This window comes from Falco punctatus (assembly GCF_963210335.1).
Source record: "Falco punctatus genome assembly, chromosome: Z".
NCBI classification, from domain to species: Eukaryota; Metazoa; Chordata; class Aves; order Falconiformes; family Falconidae; genus Falco; species Falco punctatus.
Window position 1 is genome coordinate 67841057 of NC_137586.1, and position 18309 is coordinate 67859365.

Genomic DNA, 18309 nt, shown 5'->3' on the forward strand with positions numbered 1-18309 from the left:
AATCTTCACTCAAAAAAGGAGCTAATACAGTGCTTTCTAGGTCACTCTGCACTGTTCTCTTACCTTGTCCTGCCTTTCTCCAGTAGGATGACAGTGAACTAACCACACAGCTAATACTGTGCTCTCATTTCCTAAGGACAGCAAATACATGCTCCCCTTAATAACTTTATGATTGAGTTTACTATTTATTTTGGAACAATGTCCCAGCTGACTTTCAGTCAGGACAGTGAAACAATTGGTGCCAATGGAGTATGTTTTTCTACAATTTCCCTCAAGAAGCTTTGGACACTGTCGTATAAGAGCCAAACGGAATACTCACTGATGAAGAAGCTTCAAACACAAAACACTCACTTTTGGAGGCTAAAAAATGCACCCACTGCAGAATAAAAGGTTACAATACTAGTATACAAAATGCATGGAGCACAGTATTGCTCCTACTGATGTCATGATGCCAGCTGGTCCTCAAAGGGCCTTGAAGAACAAGGCACTGAACTTCAGTGGTTTGTCACAGCTGTAGAAATGGCTGTTTTTTCCAACTAAGACAGCTAAGCAAATAAGAAATCCCTAAATTATGACCAGTACTTTCTACAAAGCAGCTGCTCCTGAAGTTTTAATATACAGAGGCCATACCTAATTGTGGAATTGTATGAAATGAACAGGACAGGACAATAAACTGGTTGTCCTAAAAGAAAGCTTTCTACAGAAGTATCTGCAGGAATAGATGTTAGCAGCTTTGCCACATAAGCAAATAGGTTTGGAATGGAAAGCATAGTTAATGTCTGTGATATCTTCTAAAGCACATGATGCACCATAGACCCAACTTCTGTCATAAACTGCAATAATGTGTTACGCAGCCTCATATTTACCTTGTTTCCCCGCTCAGTTCTGGTGACATAATCAAAATCACAAATCACAAAAGCAGTCAAGTAAGTTGACATTCTCAGTGAAGTGTTAAATGTGGTAACAGTCCACAGGCTTCCATTTTCATCCTTAATTTCAGATACATCTAGAAGAAATAGCAAAGCAATATTCAAACCACTGCTCTTCCATAAGAAACAAGGAGTTTTGTGTTTTCTGCGTGGTTTTTTACACCTCTCTTCAATATGCTGTATTTCTGCACTAACTTCGTTTGTTTCTGGTAGAAGGCAAGCAACCAGACTCATTGCTACTGTCATGTATCAGAGTCATGACCTTCCACGCAAACACCGAAAATCCACTTCTGAGTTTCATAACTGAAGTCCTGGAAGGGTATCAAACTGCATCAGTTTTAGGATGTGGGTGAACTATGGATGACTTATCCCATGCGGCATACCTCTAAAATGTCTGATCTATTATGATTCAAATGTAGATCATGTGTGCCCAATTATGAGATACTTAATCACATACCTTCCTTCTAAACAAGGGGGACATGGACAAGATTCTCAGGGGAAGAAAATGCTTCAAGCAGCTCTCACAGAGATCCCATTTATTACAATTCCTAAGTTACTTAGCTTCCATACAGATCTCATAAAACTTCCTTTTACGGCTGAAAATTATTTAAGTGAAAAATGAAGATTCATGGCACTGAACTGCAGTAAAAAGCCATTAAGAAGAAAGCAAGAGATACAACACATTTCTGTACTAACACTAATTCACAGAATTTTTTTGGAATCTTATACCCCACGTGTCCCACATGAGATCCAAGCAAGGGACAAGAGCTGCATCTCCAGAGCCTTACAGTCCTCTTGTTCTTATTCTACACATACACAGGAGGCTATAATGTCTCTGCCCAGAAAAACAACTTTTGTATATTGTAAATGTGTCTTAAAATCTACTTAGAATGAAAGGAATCCCTTATTACCACAATTACAGGCTTTGCATAGTGGGGCTGCCATTTTGTTTTAAGCAGATGTTACACAGGGAATTAGATACACTTGACAAAGCATTTTCAAGGCATTAGCCCATGGACAACAGAACACCGCCGTATCAGATGATACACTCTGTTCAGACAAATTACACCCTTTAAGAAGTAATTTAGGAGGAAAAAAACCCATAAGTCTGCTTGCTGTTTACCTACCAATAGCAGGCATATTGGAAAGAGCCACATAGCTTGGATCATGGACAATTCTGATATTAAATGTGGCCTTCATGGCAGGTTCATCAAAACATGGGTAAACTGTCCTGGCATACGTTGGTTCCATTTGGGAAGCAATCAGCATACTGTGTTAAAAACACAAGTAAGATTAATCCAGCGTGCTACAGCTGCTCAAAATCAATACATAGTGCACAAAAACACCAACTCAGAAAAAGCAAGAAGTGACTCACACAGATAGGCAGATTTGGAAAAGGTCTGGTGATTATTTAAAGCCATGATTAAGTCCCTGCACCTAACAGACAATTCAGTTTGAATGGTTCTAGAGAAAAGCAGTCATTTTTAATTAGGTCTTTTTTATTTTTCTTTTTTTTCCCCCTCTCACTGGCCTTTTCCAGACATCATATTTTAAATATTTGAGCTTTTCTAGTCAGTTTACTAAGACAGAGTTGATTAAAGGTTTGCACGCAGCAGGCCAGTGCTCAAAAGTGATACAATGCCTAACGTTAAATTCATAATCAGCATGCCTCAGTACAACTGCTCCTCTCTCTAATGCATGTACTCTTATTTTAATGGTAAATTTTAATTAAAAAATTGTAATAACTGTTAGGTAACTGCATGTACATGCATTTGCACACTTCTGTCAAATCACATAGAGAAGAACCCCAGCGAAAGCAGCACCAGCGCTGTCCCAGTGCATTGGCAAGCCCAGGAAAATATTCAAGCAGATCCTTTTCTACCTTATGCTGTGGAGCCTTGCCTCACTTGGGGCAGATTTCTGTGGAACACTGTGACAGATGCACTCCTCCTGTCTGAACTAACTGAACTTTGGTCCCGGTAGATGCTCAGCAAGCAGGGCAAACTGAAACTACAAGCACAGCATGACTTCGCCTGATCATGATCTGTAGCGCTGAACCATGTCCAAAACCTAAGGCTGCATGTTTTAAGACTCTCTTTTCTTGGTACCCAAAATGAATGGGTTAGCCTTCCATTGATATTTACATCCCTTCACAGAACACATACTGCATTATATGCAATTTGCCCAAAGGAACACAGTCATTAGCTTCCTGCTTCCACTGACAGCAGTCAGGAATGCTTTCCACCAAGTTCTGAAGGCCAGCCCTCCAGCAGCCCTCTTCTTTTGAAAGATGTTTGCCTGTTGCCATTGTAATAGCTGCGCTATCTAACCCTGCTCAAAGCTGATCTAATCAACCCAGCGCTGAAACCGTCAGCAGTTCATCTACACTATGCCATCCTCATTGCTGATGCTTGGGGAACTGAGTTAGTGTCGACAGGACAACCATGTAAAAGCACTGTATTCACAAAACATGGTACATTTTGCATTTAACAGACATGTCTGATGCTGTACCATAACACAACATGACATTTAAAAGAGCGCATGTTGAACATGTGTTGATGCATGGTGACTACTGCAACCACAACGTCTATTTTGCAATGAGGAATGGCTTGGCAGCAAGCAGCATTGTGTATTTGACTTCTTGCCTGGCAGGTCAGGAAGATTTTCTTTATGCACCAGATTCCCTGCAGAGTCAAGCTGTGCAAGCCACCAGCTGCCCTGCCGAATGCAGCTGAAGCTGCTCCATCTGAGACAGAGGTATTGCCTCCTCTCCTCCTTCATCCTGTCCAATGACAGGAAGCAACTCAAACTTTTTCCAGGGTTGTAGAGCACCACCAAAGTTGACAAGCCACTTCATCGAGTGAATCAATCACTGAAAATACCCTATCTCCTTCTACCCATTCAGCAAAGTACACTTTTGCACATTCATTTTATGCAATCAGTCACAGCTTGGTTCTAGGAAACTCTGAGCAACCCCCCAACTGCAAATTCCCCTGCACCAGCACAATTTACTGCCTCAGAAGGCTCCATACCAGCTGAAACTGATGCAGACACTTAGCTAATTTGCCCACAAGAAATTATTGTTCAAGAATACAAACCAGCATATATTGGGCAAAAGCATCATGATAGAAAAGAAATATGAGGACAGATTAAATGTCACTTTTCAGCAGGACTCCAAATAAAAAATAGGAATGTTTCATGCATGTTACCCAAATAACTGGTGTTTCAAATACACATTACCTCATATCATTTGTCAGAATGAGTCATTGTTGGGGCTTTTTCCTTTGTTGCTTTTTGGGGTTTTTAAGGTGAAGGTATTAGCATGTACCGAATTACTAGCAAACATTTTTTCCACACTGCAATATTATCACAAAACAAATGACCCAAAAGGAAATTAATTTTTTAAAAAAGCCTAACATTGCCTAAGCAAATAAATTCCTCTCTTAAGACTACAGTTTTGTGCATAGATTTAATTTTATTTTTTGTAAGTATCATATAATGTCTCCTTCCTCTAGTAAAACATAATCAAAGCCACAATATTTTTAAAAAATGAAAAACATACATATAATAGGAACTCTTAGCTTAAATCTTTGACAATTTATACTACACATGGGTTTTGGGGTTTTTTTTTTCTTTTTTCTCAGTTAGTGTTTAAAAACAAGAAAAGGAAAATGAGGAATGCATCCTGTACAGTACATGAACACCTACTGGATGCTGTTTCACCAAATTAGAAACCAGCATAACTGTAAAAGAATTTTTTTATGTTGACACAAAAAAGGTTATTCTTCTAAAAATGCCTTCTCATAAAAATGTTATTTGTAATACTGATAGCATAAGGGGGCTTTGCGTTAGCATCTTTCGTATCTGATTTCTTCCACTTTAAAAATATATCAGAATTAAACACATAAAACAAGTGAAGCTGCTCAACGTAAGGGAGCTTTACAGTGAGCAGAATCCTGTTCTGTGCAGCAGCTGTCCCCAACACCCTTTCCCTTTTTCAGGTGAATGGTGCTCACTAGTAACATGCAGCCTGAGAAAACACCAAACCTGTTATTTGCTCTGATTTCTGTCCCATACCTTTGATGGTCTTACCCACAGATTCATATAAAACAGACCTAAGAACTTCAGATCCCCTGCTCTGAGGCACAATTAACCATACCAATGCTGTTCTAATCCCCTTTGCCCTCATTATAGTAATTGGTGCAGAAGCAATTGATAAAGATCAGCACAAATGCTGTGTTTGATTACATTCTGGGATGCCTGTTAATACTAGCCCTATCCAGTCAAGTACTTTATAGCAGTTGCATAGGACACATGTGCAGTGGCTAACAAGCAAAATTCCCAAAGGATGATGAACACTGACATAGAGCCTGTGCTTCACAGTATACTCCACAGGGATCCTCTAACCCCGGAGTAGTATACGTGAGCTCATTCACAGCAGTGCCAGATCTATACACAGACTGATGTTACAACAAACCTCCTGCATTGTGTATGTTTGAGCCAGCACTCCTAGAGAAGAAGGGCAAAAGCAGTTTCTGTATCTTTCTGCCTGCCCAGATGCTGGCATGGACTTCCCCAGCTATATGCAGAATGCAGATTCCTTTTTTCAACAGGAAAGCCTTCAAATACTTGGTGCTGGTGAAGTGGGAGCACCCTGCTTTTTCACTTCCTTTGCTCCTGCAAGCACTGCAGACATGGGCTGTGTACTATCCACAGAGAGGTGCTCCCGTTTTTAAGTTTTCTTGTGTGTGTTAAGACCTGATCAGATGTGCAGTACAAATTCAGAAACAGCAGTAAAAACACACGCAGTCATCAATGATCAAACTGGTAACACACAATTTCTGTGTTGGAAATTAGTGAAGTTTGGCTCTTGTTTATTGTTTTCCACAGACATGAGGCTAGCACTTCTGAAAACAGCTGTCTGTGAACCGCTTTCCCACACCACCATGCCAGCCTGCTCCAGCTCTGACTTGGAGAGAGGACAGGGAACAGTACTTTGTGTCAACTAGCTAACTCTGCTAACCTGCCAAGAGCAGTGGGGATATCTGACCAAGAAAAAATCTGGTGCCAAAGCCCACACAGAACAAACATTCTGGGGGGTTTTGCTTCTCTTCAGGATCTATCTGCCTACTGAAAGCTTGCCCTTCTCTAATTACACTCTCCTGAAATGACAGGTCTGTTCCGGTTCCACAAGCACAAATTACAAAAACCAGTACAACTCCTAGCGCACAGGAGTCTGCATGACTGTAGATAAACGGCATATTGTCTGTTGCTGCTGGTGGTTTAAATCAGGTGCTGGAGTCTGAAGCCTTTGCAGGAATCAGACCCCAAAGGTCTGCCGGAGCCAGGTACAAGTCACTTTAGAAGAGGTACAGGACAGTCTGCTGGAGATCATGGTTTCCTCACAGAACAGTAACAGGCTTTGTACTGACAGCTGAAAGGCACTGAATGTTTTTAAATCGCTCCTGATCTATATAATCCATTAGAATCCAAATTCTTTCGTGATTAACAGCTTACTAGACGTTACAGACTATATCCCTCAAAACACACCTCCTTTAAAAAAAAAAAAAAAAGGGAAGGTAAACCCCCTCCAGTGTAACTGGACCCCACCAGATTAGAAAATGTCTGGTAAAGTGATGACTCAATTCTTAGTGAAGGAAAAAATAACAAGATACTGTTGCATACTCTTGATTCAGAGAAGTCCTTTTTAAAGCAGAAAAGATATGCAAAATCCATGCAAAAGTATCAGGAATGTTGGCAGGAACAAGTAACCAAAACATTATATCTGCAATCAGTAGATTTCCTTTGACTTATTTCTGTGACTGAACACCCCTGGCATCTCTTTAACCAGACTGCAGTCTCACATTTCATTAGTGCTTCGTGGTAAGCCAAGAATGAAATGGAACAATTGTCATAAATCCACTAAACAATTGGAAATTGGATATACACATTATTTTAATGACTTAAAAATATTTTTTTCTTATTTTCTAATGTGGCAGCACAGCTGACAATAGCTTTTTTCTTTGGATGTTCTGAGTTTCACACAGTTTGAATCAAAAAATTTCATAGTCTAATTCAGTGTTTCTTAGATAGAATTTGGCTGGATTAACACAGCACCAGAAAGCACACTAAAACAGTATTAAATGCTTGTTCCTTTCTTACCTATTTGGCTATTTTTTAAATTCATGTAAATCAAGCAAAGTGTTCTAGATTTTCCTTAACTCAAAAACAGTATGAATAATCCTGTGACTGACAATCAATGAATGAAGAAATAACAACCAAAGACAAACAGAATATATTTCCAAAATATACTTATTACTATACCACATTTTTCTCTAAGGCTAATCAACTTATCTCCTTTTTCTTAAAAAAAAAAAAGTCTACTTAAATTAATTTCCAGATGTGGCAGAGAATGGTATCAATAACGATTTACACAAAAGCTGGCTGCTGAAAAGCCAACTCGTTGCAGAAAACCCACCTCCATTTCAATAAAAACTATTAACTTTATTTTGTGGTTTCATATTATTACTACTCACACAGGGATTTGCATGTATGGATCTTGCAGCTAACTGAGTATTACCTGCTTGAACAAGAAGTCTACAAGCTGATGAAATACAGTTTATTTTAGTGGACTCATCGATAGGCTGGGAGCCAAGAACACTTGAACTTTAACTCTAGTTTTCCTTTTGACTCACTGCTGATCCTCAGCAATTCACGACATCTTTGATTACTAAAATTGAAATAACTTTAAAATAAGCAATTTATCTGCCTCTTCTTTAAACACCTGTTTTGAGAAACTCATGTTCCACTGGAACTATTTAAATCGTAATCTCAAGTTTCACTTGTATCTAATGCAATTCACCTTGAGAAGATTCCCAGTAGAAAAATAAATAAGCAAGCACTATTTTGAGGGTGAAAATATCTTCTAGGTGACCGACTGCTTAATAAGCTCACACTGCCCCAGCACTGATTCTGCAGTTCAAAAGAAAAGGGAAGCATCCTGACAGCACTCACTGAGGAAGTCACTGGCGTGATGACAGCCGAACAGCTTCAGGTATGTCCTACGAAGTCCAGCTGTCTACAGCGGCCACTCACCCAGCTCCCACCACACCTCTGAAACTGCATGTGGTCATAGTCTCTAAACTCATGCCCAAATCAAACAGACATCTGAAATACCGGGTTCTAGATAAAGACATGCTCCCCACAGACACCGGTCAGGAGGTGAGGAGCTGCCAGTGCCACAGCAATGTGTGTGCTCCCAGGATGAAGACTGAGCTGGGCCACGGCTTGCAGACACTGGGTGTAGGTACTGCCTGACACCTTGCTGCCAGAGGCACAGAAAGAGAGAAACAGTCCAGAAAACGCTGCTGGGCCAGTTGAGATAGACCCTTTCCTCTGCCAAAGGCAGATCTCTGTCTGACAGGCCCCCAGCGAGCCCTCCCAGACCAACCCCGGCGCAGCAGCTCCACATTAGCCTCCGCAAACGAGGCCTCTGCAACCCACCGCAGCGTGGTCTCGCCGAGCCACCGCCGGCCGGTGTGGCGGATCTGCCAGCCGCTGAAGGAAAGCAAGCCCGGGCACCCGAGCTGGCGCACTCCGGCGAGAAGCGCATCGCCACCGCGCACGGCCCGCAGCTTCTGACAGGCGGCCCCCGCGGCCCGCCGTGCGCACCCGCGCAGCGGCTGCGGAACGCTGCGGCAGCGCCTCCGTGCCCCGCAGCCACCGCTCCCGCCGCCCGCTGCGCCCGCAGGTGCCGCCCGGCCCCGGCACGGCCTGGCACCCTGTCCGCGGAGCCGCGGCAGCCCCCGGCGCTGCCTCCGACGCCCCCACGCCACGCGCGACCCCGCCGCGGGGCAGGGGGTCCTCGGGTGCCGTCGGGGCGTGGGGTCCCTGGGGCGGCGGCCGCCGCCTACCTGCTCCGTCCCTGGTCGGTGTAGCGGGTGAGGAAGAGCCCGTCGAGGTCCTCCTCCAGCCGGCCCTGGAAGCCCAGCTGCAGCACGTAGCGGCGCCCGGCCCGCAGCCGGCCGCGCAGCTCCAGCACCGCCACCTCGCCCGCCGCCTCCTGCCGCAGCGCCGCCACCTCCACGGCGGCGCCGGGCTCGGGCAAGGGACCGCGCACGGCGGCGGCCCCGCGGCTCCGCAGCCCGGAGCTGTGCAGCACCGCCGCGTCCGTGTCCTGCCGGCAGCGCACCGTGATGTTCACCTGCCCGCTGAAGGTGAAGGGCCCCTCCTGGCCCGGCCGCACCCGCGGCCACAGCTCCAGGTCGTAGTGGAGCGGCAGGAGGTGGCGGGGCAGGCGGCGGCCGGAGCCCGCGGCGGCAGCGGGCGCCGTTGGGGCGGCGGGCGAGGGGGCGGCGGGCGAGGGGGCGGCGGTCCAGGCGGGCGGCGGCGGCGCCTCCTGCCGGCAGCGCCCGTAGAGGGCGGCGAGCGCCAGCAGCGCGGCCAGCAGCGCCAGCAGCAGCGCGGCCAGCAGGGCGGCGGCCCTCCGCCCCACGTACAGCCCGCGGCCGCCGCGGGGACCCATCCCCGCCGCTCTGCCCGGCCCGGCCGCCCGCGCCGTCCGGTACATACGGGGCGGCGGCGCGGGGGAGTGAGCGCCTCTGAGGGCGGGACGCGCCGGGCCGGGCCGAGACAGGGGCCCCGGGTCCCACCCCCGCGCTCCGGGAGGGCTGCTCCGGCGGGGTGGCAGCGCGGGGACTCCCAGCCCCTTCGCCGGGAGCGGGGCGCGGCGGGCAGTGGCAGCGCGGCGGCGAGGGAGCAGCCGGCGGGCGGGGACGCGACGGCAGGCCGCGGCGCGGTTCCCCTGAAGCCCCAGGGGCGCGGCCGGCGGCCGGACGGGGTCCGTGCCCGAGGACCCCCGAGGATGAGTGCTCGCGGCACTGCCAGACAGAAGGCGGTGCACGGACGGGACGGGAGGGGACGGCGCGGGGCGCCCCCCGCACGCCCGGGCCGGGGCTGGGCGCAGGGCGGCAGCTCGGGGCTTCTGGAAGCCTCGGTACCGGGGGGCGGCCGTCGGGCTGGAGCTGGGGGCTCCCCGCGCCCCGACGGGAGCAGCGGAAAAAGGAAAACAAAACCCCGGCTCACAAATATTCGTCCTTTTCCACCACTGTAAGGAATCGCAAGAGAATGGATGAGAAAATTGTGGGGGACAGCTTGAGGTGTGCAGAGGTTTGCGGTTAGAGTGGATCAGCTTTAGAGGGAAATCTACATACATGTTAAAAGATTTCAGAGAAGGGCATCAGGCCTGAAAAATCTTTGCTAAATGAAAAAAGCACGACCAAAGTGTGTTTCTGGCAAATCGTCCTCCTTCAGAGCCTCACTTCCCTGCATAGTTCAGTTGAGGCTGTAAACACAGTGCTGTACACACATAGCTAACCCTGTTAGAATCAATAGGATTAATCCCACGTTCCCAGTTAGACACATACTTAAAGGGTTTGACGAATTGAGGCTGGATTGCCAGCGAGATTGCACAATTAAACCTTTGCCACCTTGTAAAACTTGCCTGTTCGTTTTGCTCAGTTACAGCTACCTCTTAAATCACGATGAGCCACACATGACAAGGAGCAGTAGCCAGGAGCAGTGGCCCTTGCATGCCATTGCCTCCGATGCTTTTTAATCTGGGTTACAACATGTTTCCCCCCTGCTTTTGTTTTTTTAATTTGCACACACCACACCCCCACACCCCCCATTGTTTTGAAGCCAAGTCAATTCCTTTGGGTTTGTGGTTCGCACCATAACAGCCACCTACAGCCCCAAACCGCTCTGTTGACAAAATCAAGGCATTGGATTAGGTATTGCAGCCTGTTTTGTTGCCAGAGTTAAAGCTAAACTGCCTAAAGTAAATTCACCTCAATGACCATAACTAAAGGTTATCCCTTCTGCTAATTTATATATTTGTTAATTGAGAGAGATACCTTTCCTATGGTCCTGTAGAAAAACAGCTACTGCTTCCCTCATTCAGGGCTCAGCAGGGCTGGCTGCTATAGGTCTAAGGAATAGCTCTGAGCCACTGAACAAAGAAAGTCTGGGCTTCCAACAGAAGACCACCATCTGTTGTTTTCTTGTCACTTGAGGGATGGAGGAGATCCCCTCTAGCAGCCTGTTGCACTGGTTGTGGGTTCTCCCACTCTTCTCGCCCCGTTTGCTGCCTGCACCAATGCCTTTGCTGCTGTTACCCATTAGCTTCCAACAGGCTGTCTTCTGGCACTGGCCCATCTTCTGCTGTTCTCTTTCATACAGTTCAACTTCCATGTTTCTGTTTCTGTGCTTGATTTCCCATTTTGTTCTCATCTACCCCAGTCTTCCCCCCACACCCTGGGACCTGTCTCTGTTTCTCTGGTTCAGGCCTCCGTACTCTTTCACTCAACCCACCATCCTGTCCCCCCTCTGTCCTTGTACATGCCTCACATACCTTTACTCTTCATCTTGCACATCAGCAGCTTCTTCCTTTTCTCCTAGCATGTTTTGCAACACCTGCTATATTGCTTTAAGACTGCAACAATCTCCAACAAACTTCTTGGCGGTCGCTGGACCTGCAGCCACACAACAGCCCTGAACAAACTGCCCTCAAACAAGTATGATCTGCTGCATGTCACTTAAAAGATTTCACAGAAAATGTTTTCAAGTATTTAGGAAACTATCTTTTCCCTCATAATGTCAATGTAAATCTGGGAAGCAGTGTGTTGTGCCAGTCCAGAGTTGCTCCATCCCATGGAAATGCTGATGCACTATGGAGACCAGGTAAGATGAATGATCAAGAGGTCCCACAAAGATCAGGAAAGAAAAGACAGTGTTATAAAGAAGGAAGTGATGAGAAGAAGAAATCACATAAGTGTACCAGTGTTTCTAAAGCAAGAGAGCAGACACTGCAGAAAATTATGCAGTATTTCCATGCCCTGCTTTCCAAATGTCTTTTTATACACACTCAACATTGTTCAGTAAAACCATGCTCATCCACTTACCCCCTCAAAACAAAGCAGAGGCAAAATCAAAACTGTGAGGCATTTCATTTCACATCTATGAAAATCAGCACAACTGCTCAGTAGTAAACCTGTAAGTAGCGCAGACCCCACAGGAAGGTTGCCCTTCATGATGCAGGTTGTGTTTGAAAGTTTACAGTTCATATCCATAAAACGTCCTTTATTTTCTCTTTTTTGTAGTGGGGAATTAAAACCTGGTCCTTTCCTCAATTAACACATAATACAAACACAATGGTTGGTTACAGTAAACATTTTAAGAAGTGTTGTTTAACTACCTTTTCCTCCCAAGTAATTTGTTACCTTATAAAGCGAGTGATGGATGAAGGCTTTTGCTAGCCCATGACTGCTGCCCACACACACACGTTTGAAATGGGAAAATGCTTTGCATGCAGTACAAAATGTGTGAGTATCAAATATTACTGTTCACCATCCTGCTGAACTTATTTGTGCAGTTAAGATGTCTGAATGACATGTTTCTGAAATCAAAGTTGCAGGAGGTTCTGGGCCAGGACAGACACTCTGGCCACAGCCTGTCAAACACAGTCTTTTGTTCAGGCCATACATAGCTCAGCCCAAATGCTGACCTTGGATGAAAATGGGAGGCTTGTATTTAACTCAGCAGAAGCCTCTGGTACACATCTCAAGGTAGAAACAAATCACCTGTTATAAAAGAAGTCAGACAGCTCTGAAGGACACCAAAGCATCTGACAAACTTTACTGTCTTGTTTTTATCTTTACTGTCCTGAAGGGGTCTGTGCCATTCTCACTAGCTGTTCAAAGTCCCATTGCTGTCCACTGAATTTTAAACAACAGAAAAAGGTTACATGTGACAGCATGGGACCTACTATCTGTTAAGGTGCAGTAAGGTAAACAACACTTCATGTGGCAGGTGGCCAGGAAATTTGACATGAAATTTCATTAGCAAAATATTACAATGACCCATCCTTAAAGTTCATCATGATTTTCAGGTTGATAGTATTGTTACTTTGATATCATCATAAATCTTATATATACTGAATGCAACATGTTTAAGCAATGTGAAATAATGGTTAGGCTGAAAAATTATTCCCTAAATCACATTGTTAGTGATCTGTTCAACCTAATTTGAGTTCTGAGTGATGGCACATGTGGCAGTTCCAACAGTGGCAGTCGGGGATGATCAGCACTCCTGAAACTGTGTTTCTAACAGAACAGTAGATCTTGTTTCCTCTTCAGGTTTTGGGCAGGTGCCTGATTTTTTCTGTTTACAAAGCCAGACCAACACTCCTAGTCATAAGGGATCCATGTGCACCACCTAAGTCCATGAAATCCCAATTACTATTTTTTTGCCTTGGTCTGCTCTTTTTATGCACTGTAATTTGCTCTGCACCATTTATTCTCCTTCTTTAACAGAGCCAATAATATATCAGAGCTGAAAATGTTGTAATGCCTGGAAGTATCTGTGGCAGGAGCTATTTCATAGGAGATGCTGAAGTAGCAGACCTTTACTATTGCTCTGAAGGTCCGATTTAGTGGGTATTTCAGGTTTCCCAGCCATCTGAAGTAAGAAGTGTGAGCTATAGCTGGACGTACATAGCTAGTGAGGACCATAACTTCTTACTGGACATGTCAAGTCTGCAGCTTTCCTGCAGGCTCAGGATGAGTACTTGGCATTGTCCTTCATGGAGTATGTATCTTCAATATTAAAGACAACACAGGTGATACTAGTTACCAAGTAATTGAAATTAGACTTGAAAGAATGAGGTCTCCTTTCCCTAATAACAAAGAAACACACAAGCAAACAAACCACCAAAACCTCTGCTTCAATGTTTCTGTCCTAAAGAGATTTTCTACACTCCCTGTATAGATCTGCCAGTAGATACAACGTTTACAAGCTGCCGTAGCTACTGACCATGGATCTGTGTATGAGTTGACAAGATTGCTTAACTGGCCAGTGCAGGCCAGTACAGAAAGGTAACGTGGAGAAGACTACCAATTTTAAAAGGGTCAAATCTGAACAAGCATTGGAGTATCGTCAAAAAACATGAAATTGAAAACTCAGATTAACTGTTTGGAGTGAGGTGTCTTTCATTGCATGGTGGTCATGATGTGATCAAGGAAAAATACTTGCACCACAGACAGCCACGCATCTAATTAAAAAATTGCATGTAGGGAAGCATGCTTGAAATGATGCCATTACTGGTAATGATGTCTAATACTGTAATTGAAGTAAGTTTTCACTCATGCTTTGATTAAAAGATACTCCTCAGTGTTTCAGACCAACAGGCCACTGATAATCCTCTGTCTCACAGAGTAACAAAACCATACAAAAATTCGGTTGTAAATTCTATTCTTATTTGACGAATGAGCTGTGAAGTTTTTACCAGGGCTTCACTGACTGCCTCTGTGGAGATACGTGCCAATGTGATGGTTTGGATCTACACAGCACATGGTGGGTAGCAGCAACAATTCTCACCAGGGAAGAAAAGACAGCAACTGAGGCAAAACCATTCTTTGGATACTTCTGCTTGTGGAAAACAACAGAGTAATCCCTAAATGGTATAGGTAAAATGAGGTAATGATGAACCACAAAACAGAGTGTTAACAAAATAGTCAATCTGTCCAGTGAGCCGAGTTGCACCCAGAGCTGGAGAAGACTCCCTCCAAACAGCTCAGAGTGCTCAAAGGGGCAAGAGAGGCCTGCAGCCCTCTTTGAAGGTGTGGTATCTGGGAAAGCCCCCTCCTCAGAGGGGAGCGGCAGGAAAGCCTTTCCAGGGAACAGGCAGAGATCCACAGAACAGTATGGGAAGTAACCAAGAAGTAACCACAGGAGACATGAAAAACACTATCCAGAATATGAGCAGGAGACGAAAATTACACCATAGCTGGAATTAAGGACACTGCAGTTTTATCAGTAGGTTTTTTGTATAGTTGGTAACTCTGTCAGTTGGCTTCTGAGCTGTGGCAGGCAATCAATAGGACTGATAAACCAAGTCTTGCAACTGAGGATGTGTAGGAAAGAAGTGTATCACACTTTCACCAGTTTGCTTAGCAAGAAAAAAAAAAAAAAGTAACAATACACTTCCAATTAGAAAGAAGTTTTGAAAAAAAAATTTAAGGATTTAATAAGAAAATGACGAGTGAATGCATGACTCATTTTCAACATGTGAAACTTTGTTCCAGATGGCATTTAACTTTTCCTTTTGTGAAATTTAATGTTTTCTGATTGTTACCACAATTAAAAACAGTTTGAATACATATCAGCTTTTCTCCAAATATGCCAGCATTTTCAGGCTTGTGCCTGGTGAGACTGTATGAAAGTGAGCAAACATTTCACCAGAAATAACTTGCAAGTGTTTGGGTTTTTTTTTTAAATGGCATTAAATGTCAGTAGATCGTTATTGCTTAATATGATGAATGGTGGCATTTTCAAAGTTGTTGGCCCTTTTTATTAATTGTTTTACAGTCCTTCAGATGCCTGGTATTTTTCTGCTTCACTGAAATGAACCAGGAATGCAGTATTTTCCCCCTGAGTGCTAGTCATTCTATCAGCTCCATGGGAGGAACAGAAAGTTACAGTTTGGGGAAGAGACATATTGAGATAGTGTAAACTATTTCTCACCTATGGAGTTGGACCAACGAAGCTGGACCAGGGACAGGTGTCTCTTCTCCTTTCATCTGCTTTTGTTGTGAGTAGGGCTTTTGGATGGTATGCAAGTCTGAGAATGCAACAGGCAAGTACAGGAAATGCTTCACGTAGCTCACTTCAGCCCTAGAGCTGCACAGCGAGCTGAAAGAGAAATAAGCAGAACCTCTGAGTGTCCAGCTTGCTCTCCTGTCACTACAAGGAATATAGCAGAAGAGAGAGCAATGGCTGTTGGTGCTGGAACTAATCCCTTTATCTGCACTAGACAGGTGCCACCCAGCCTGCCTGTCCAGAGCTGTGTGCAATGATCGGTCTTTGTCAGGACTTTTGAAAATGGTCTCCTGGTGCACCTCATGCACTCCAACCACCGATAGACATTCAGTCCTGGACACCAGAAGAGAGAGATCCAGGACACCACAGCTGATCTGAAGTTAACCCCCTGGAAATGCATACATTTTGAGGACTGGGTCCTCTGTATCAACTGTTTTGCTCTATAGATCCACTCCATCAGGGCCACCCTATCTGCATATATCAACTTAAAATTTCTTGCCCCACTGCCCTAGGAAACTGCCTGCTTTTTCTGTGCTGAGAGTTAGTTCTGCAACACAGCATTTTTTTCTATCTAAAGTGAGCACCACTGGTTCATCACCATCTTTAAAATAATAATAATAATAATAATAATTATTATTATTATTGTTATTATTATTATTATTAATACACACTTCAGATAATGAAAGATTGTTTTGAAATCTCTCCTCTTAGTTTGCAAACCAAGATATTTTCTACAGTTTGTGATGTGCCTAATTTTCTAAAATTACTGAGAAATGAGGACAATTGCTTCCTCACAGGTTTCTTTTCCTATTAAAATCTTCATTAAACCAGTTAGACTAGAGAACACCTGAAAATTACTGATGTGAATTCACATGCTGGCAGAGAACTAAATACCCAAGACTTCAGCAGCTTTAAAGCTTACAGATAGCCATCATGTCCAGAATATGGGTATTATATTTTGCAAGATACACTTCTTGAAGTGTATCTTGAAGTTCACAAAACACTCCCCAAATCTTTTATCAGTCCAACAAACCTGTGCTTCACTGCAGAATGTGGCTACATGTCAACTTGTGATGAAATTGGCCAGAACTCTGCGTATCCCTACAGACTGTAGGAAGCCTCTATTCCAGGGCCTCTTTCTGGCAGATCTTTGGTGGAAACATACTAAGGCTTGAGCCTGATTTATAAATTAAATAAAACATGTCTCCACTTTAACTCTTTGTTGTTCTTGCATCTCAGAGCACTCTGCCTATTTATGATTCTTGCCTTGGTGCAGCCTGCAATCCCATTGCAGTTCTCTATTCCTACTTGCCAGGTCTGCTCTCGCAACCCCTAAACCTGATCTCATCTGATCCCTAAATTCTCTGATCCATTCAGACAAAAAAGAGGAAGATGTTTGCTGAAGCCTGTATGATTGGCTGGCAAATAGTTTCAGTATTATTGGCAAATCTCTGTACTTTGTGGCATACAACATAGCACAAGAAAACCTGTATGTGACAGCAGTCATGGAAGTGTTTTAAAATGCATGCGTTACAAAATACAGTTCATAAATCTTATATGTAGATAGACTTGGGGAGGGGATGTACCCTGTGCTGTTACACAAATCTGTTTCCTACGAAAATGTGACATAGAATATGGTACAGAAATGGGACATCCCCACTCACAGTAGGATAGGAATAAAGTGTGTACCTAAAATTGTGTGTAAAAAAATACTACTGCTGTTTACTATCCCTTGTCTTAGGTGCAGAAAAGATCACAACAGAATAAGGAATGTGAGTCAGCCTCTGAATGGCTCCTTCCATTAATAAAATGCCACTTCTGTGCATTTGTCTGTGTTTTTAAAACTATAATTGCAAGAACAAGAGCTTCTTATAGACTGCCTCTGAGGATAGTTCAGTGACAGTAATAAAGCTGGAGAAATATTTCTAATCTTTCTTTTTTGCATACCTGGGAGTGCAGGCTGATCCATGCATCCAACTCCTAAGCGTGCTGTGGTGGTTTCTGAGATGATAAGGGAAAGGCATTACGAAAACACAGCCAGGATGCACTTCTAAGGAAGATGGAGATAGTGATATGAAGATCAGTGAGAAGAAAACTCAGCTGATGGCAAGGTGACAAGAAATGATAGGAAGCCACAGGGCTTAGAAGGTAGCAGGCTGGATCACCAGTTTATTCAGGGGATAGTTTCTGGTTGATTAGAGTCTAGCTGTGGGAATGCTACAGTTTTACTAGAAGGTCAAGATGGGGAACTTCTGCCATTTATAATCAATCTAAAGCATCAAATTAACAATTCTCTATGAAGGACAGACTGGCATGTCACGAAAAGGAGGATCCCAAATCCCTCATGTCTGTACAGTGGTGACAGAAGCAGTCCCCCCACCAAAAAAAAAAAAAAAAACCAAACAAACAAACAAACAAACAAAAAAAAGAACTGGCCAAAGACTAAGCCAAGTTCAACCTGAGAAAGTTCAGATGCATGTAACATGTCATTAGTTTGCTCTACGAACAGAAAGAATTATGTCAGTAAAGTACAGAAACAGGCTGCTAGCCACCATCTTCACTCTGAAAGCATCTATCTGCAAAGGAAGAAAAAAGCCAAGCCTAGCAGGCAGACAAACCAAAGTAAATACCAATGAAAAAACAAGTACATTCTGGGAAAGCATTCAGACCTTCAGGCTATGAGTAGCTTGATGCTGACATTGGGGAAGAACACTGCTTTTTAGTG

The 18309-nt window shown here is 44.2% G+C and overlaps 1 protein-coding gene across 4 annotated transcripts in view; it reads right to left on the minus strand.

Moving 5' to 3' along the window:
- LVRN (laeverin) overlaps positions 1-17974 on the minus strand; it is a 50865-nt gene extending 32891 nt beyond the window's left edge. For all 4 annotated transcript variants that reach the window (XR_013924928.1, XM_080372423.1, XM_080372421.1 and 1 more), the window contains exons 1-3: positions 8843-17974; positions 2057-2199; positions 867-1006 (exon numbers count right to left, since the gene is read on the minus strand). Coding sequence is in view for 3 of the 4 variants with exons in the window: in XM_080372423.1 (XP_080228549.1) it covers positions 867-1006; positions 2057-2199; positions 8843-10143 (1584 nt within the window). In the remaining variant the exon portion in view is untranslated. The remainder of the gene's footprint in view (positions 1-866; positions 1007-2056; positions 2200-8842) is intronic.
- Positions 17975-18309: the final 335 nt, after the last annotated feature.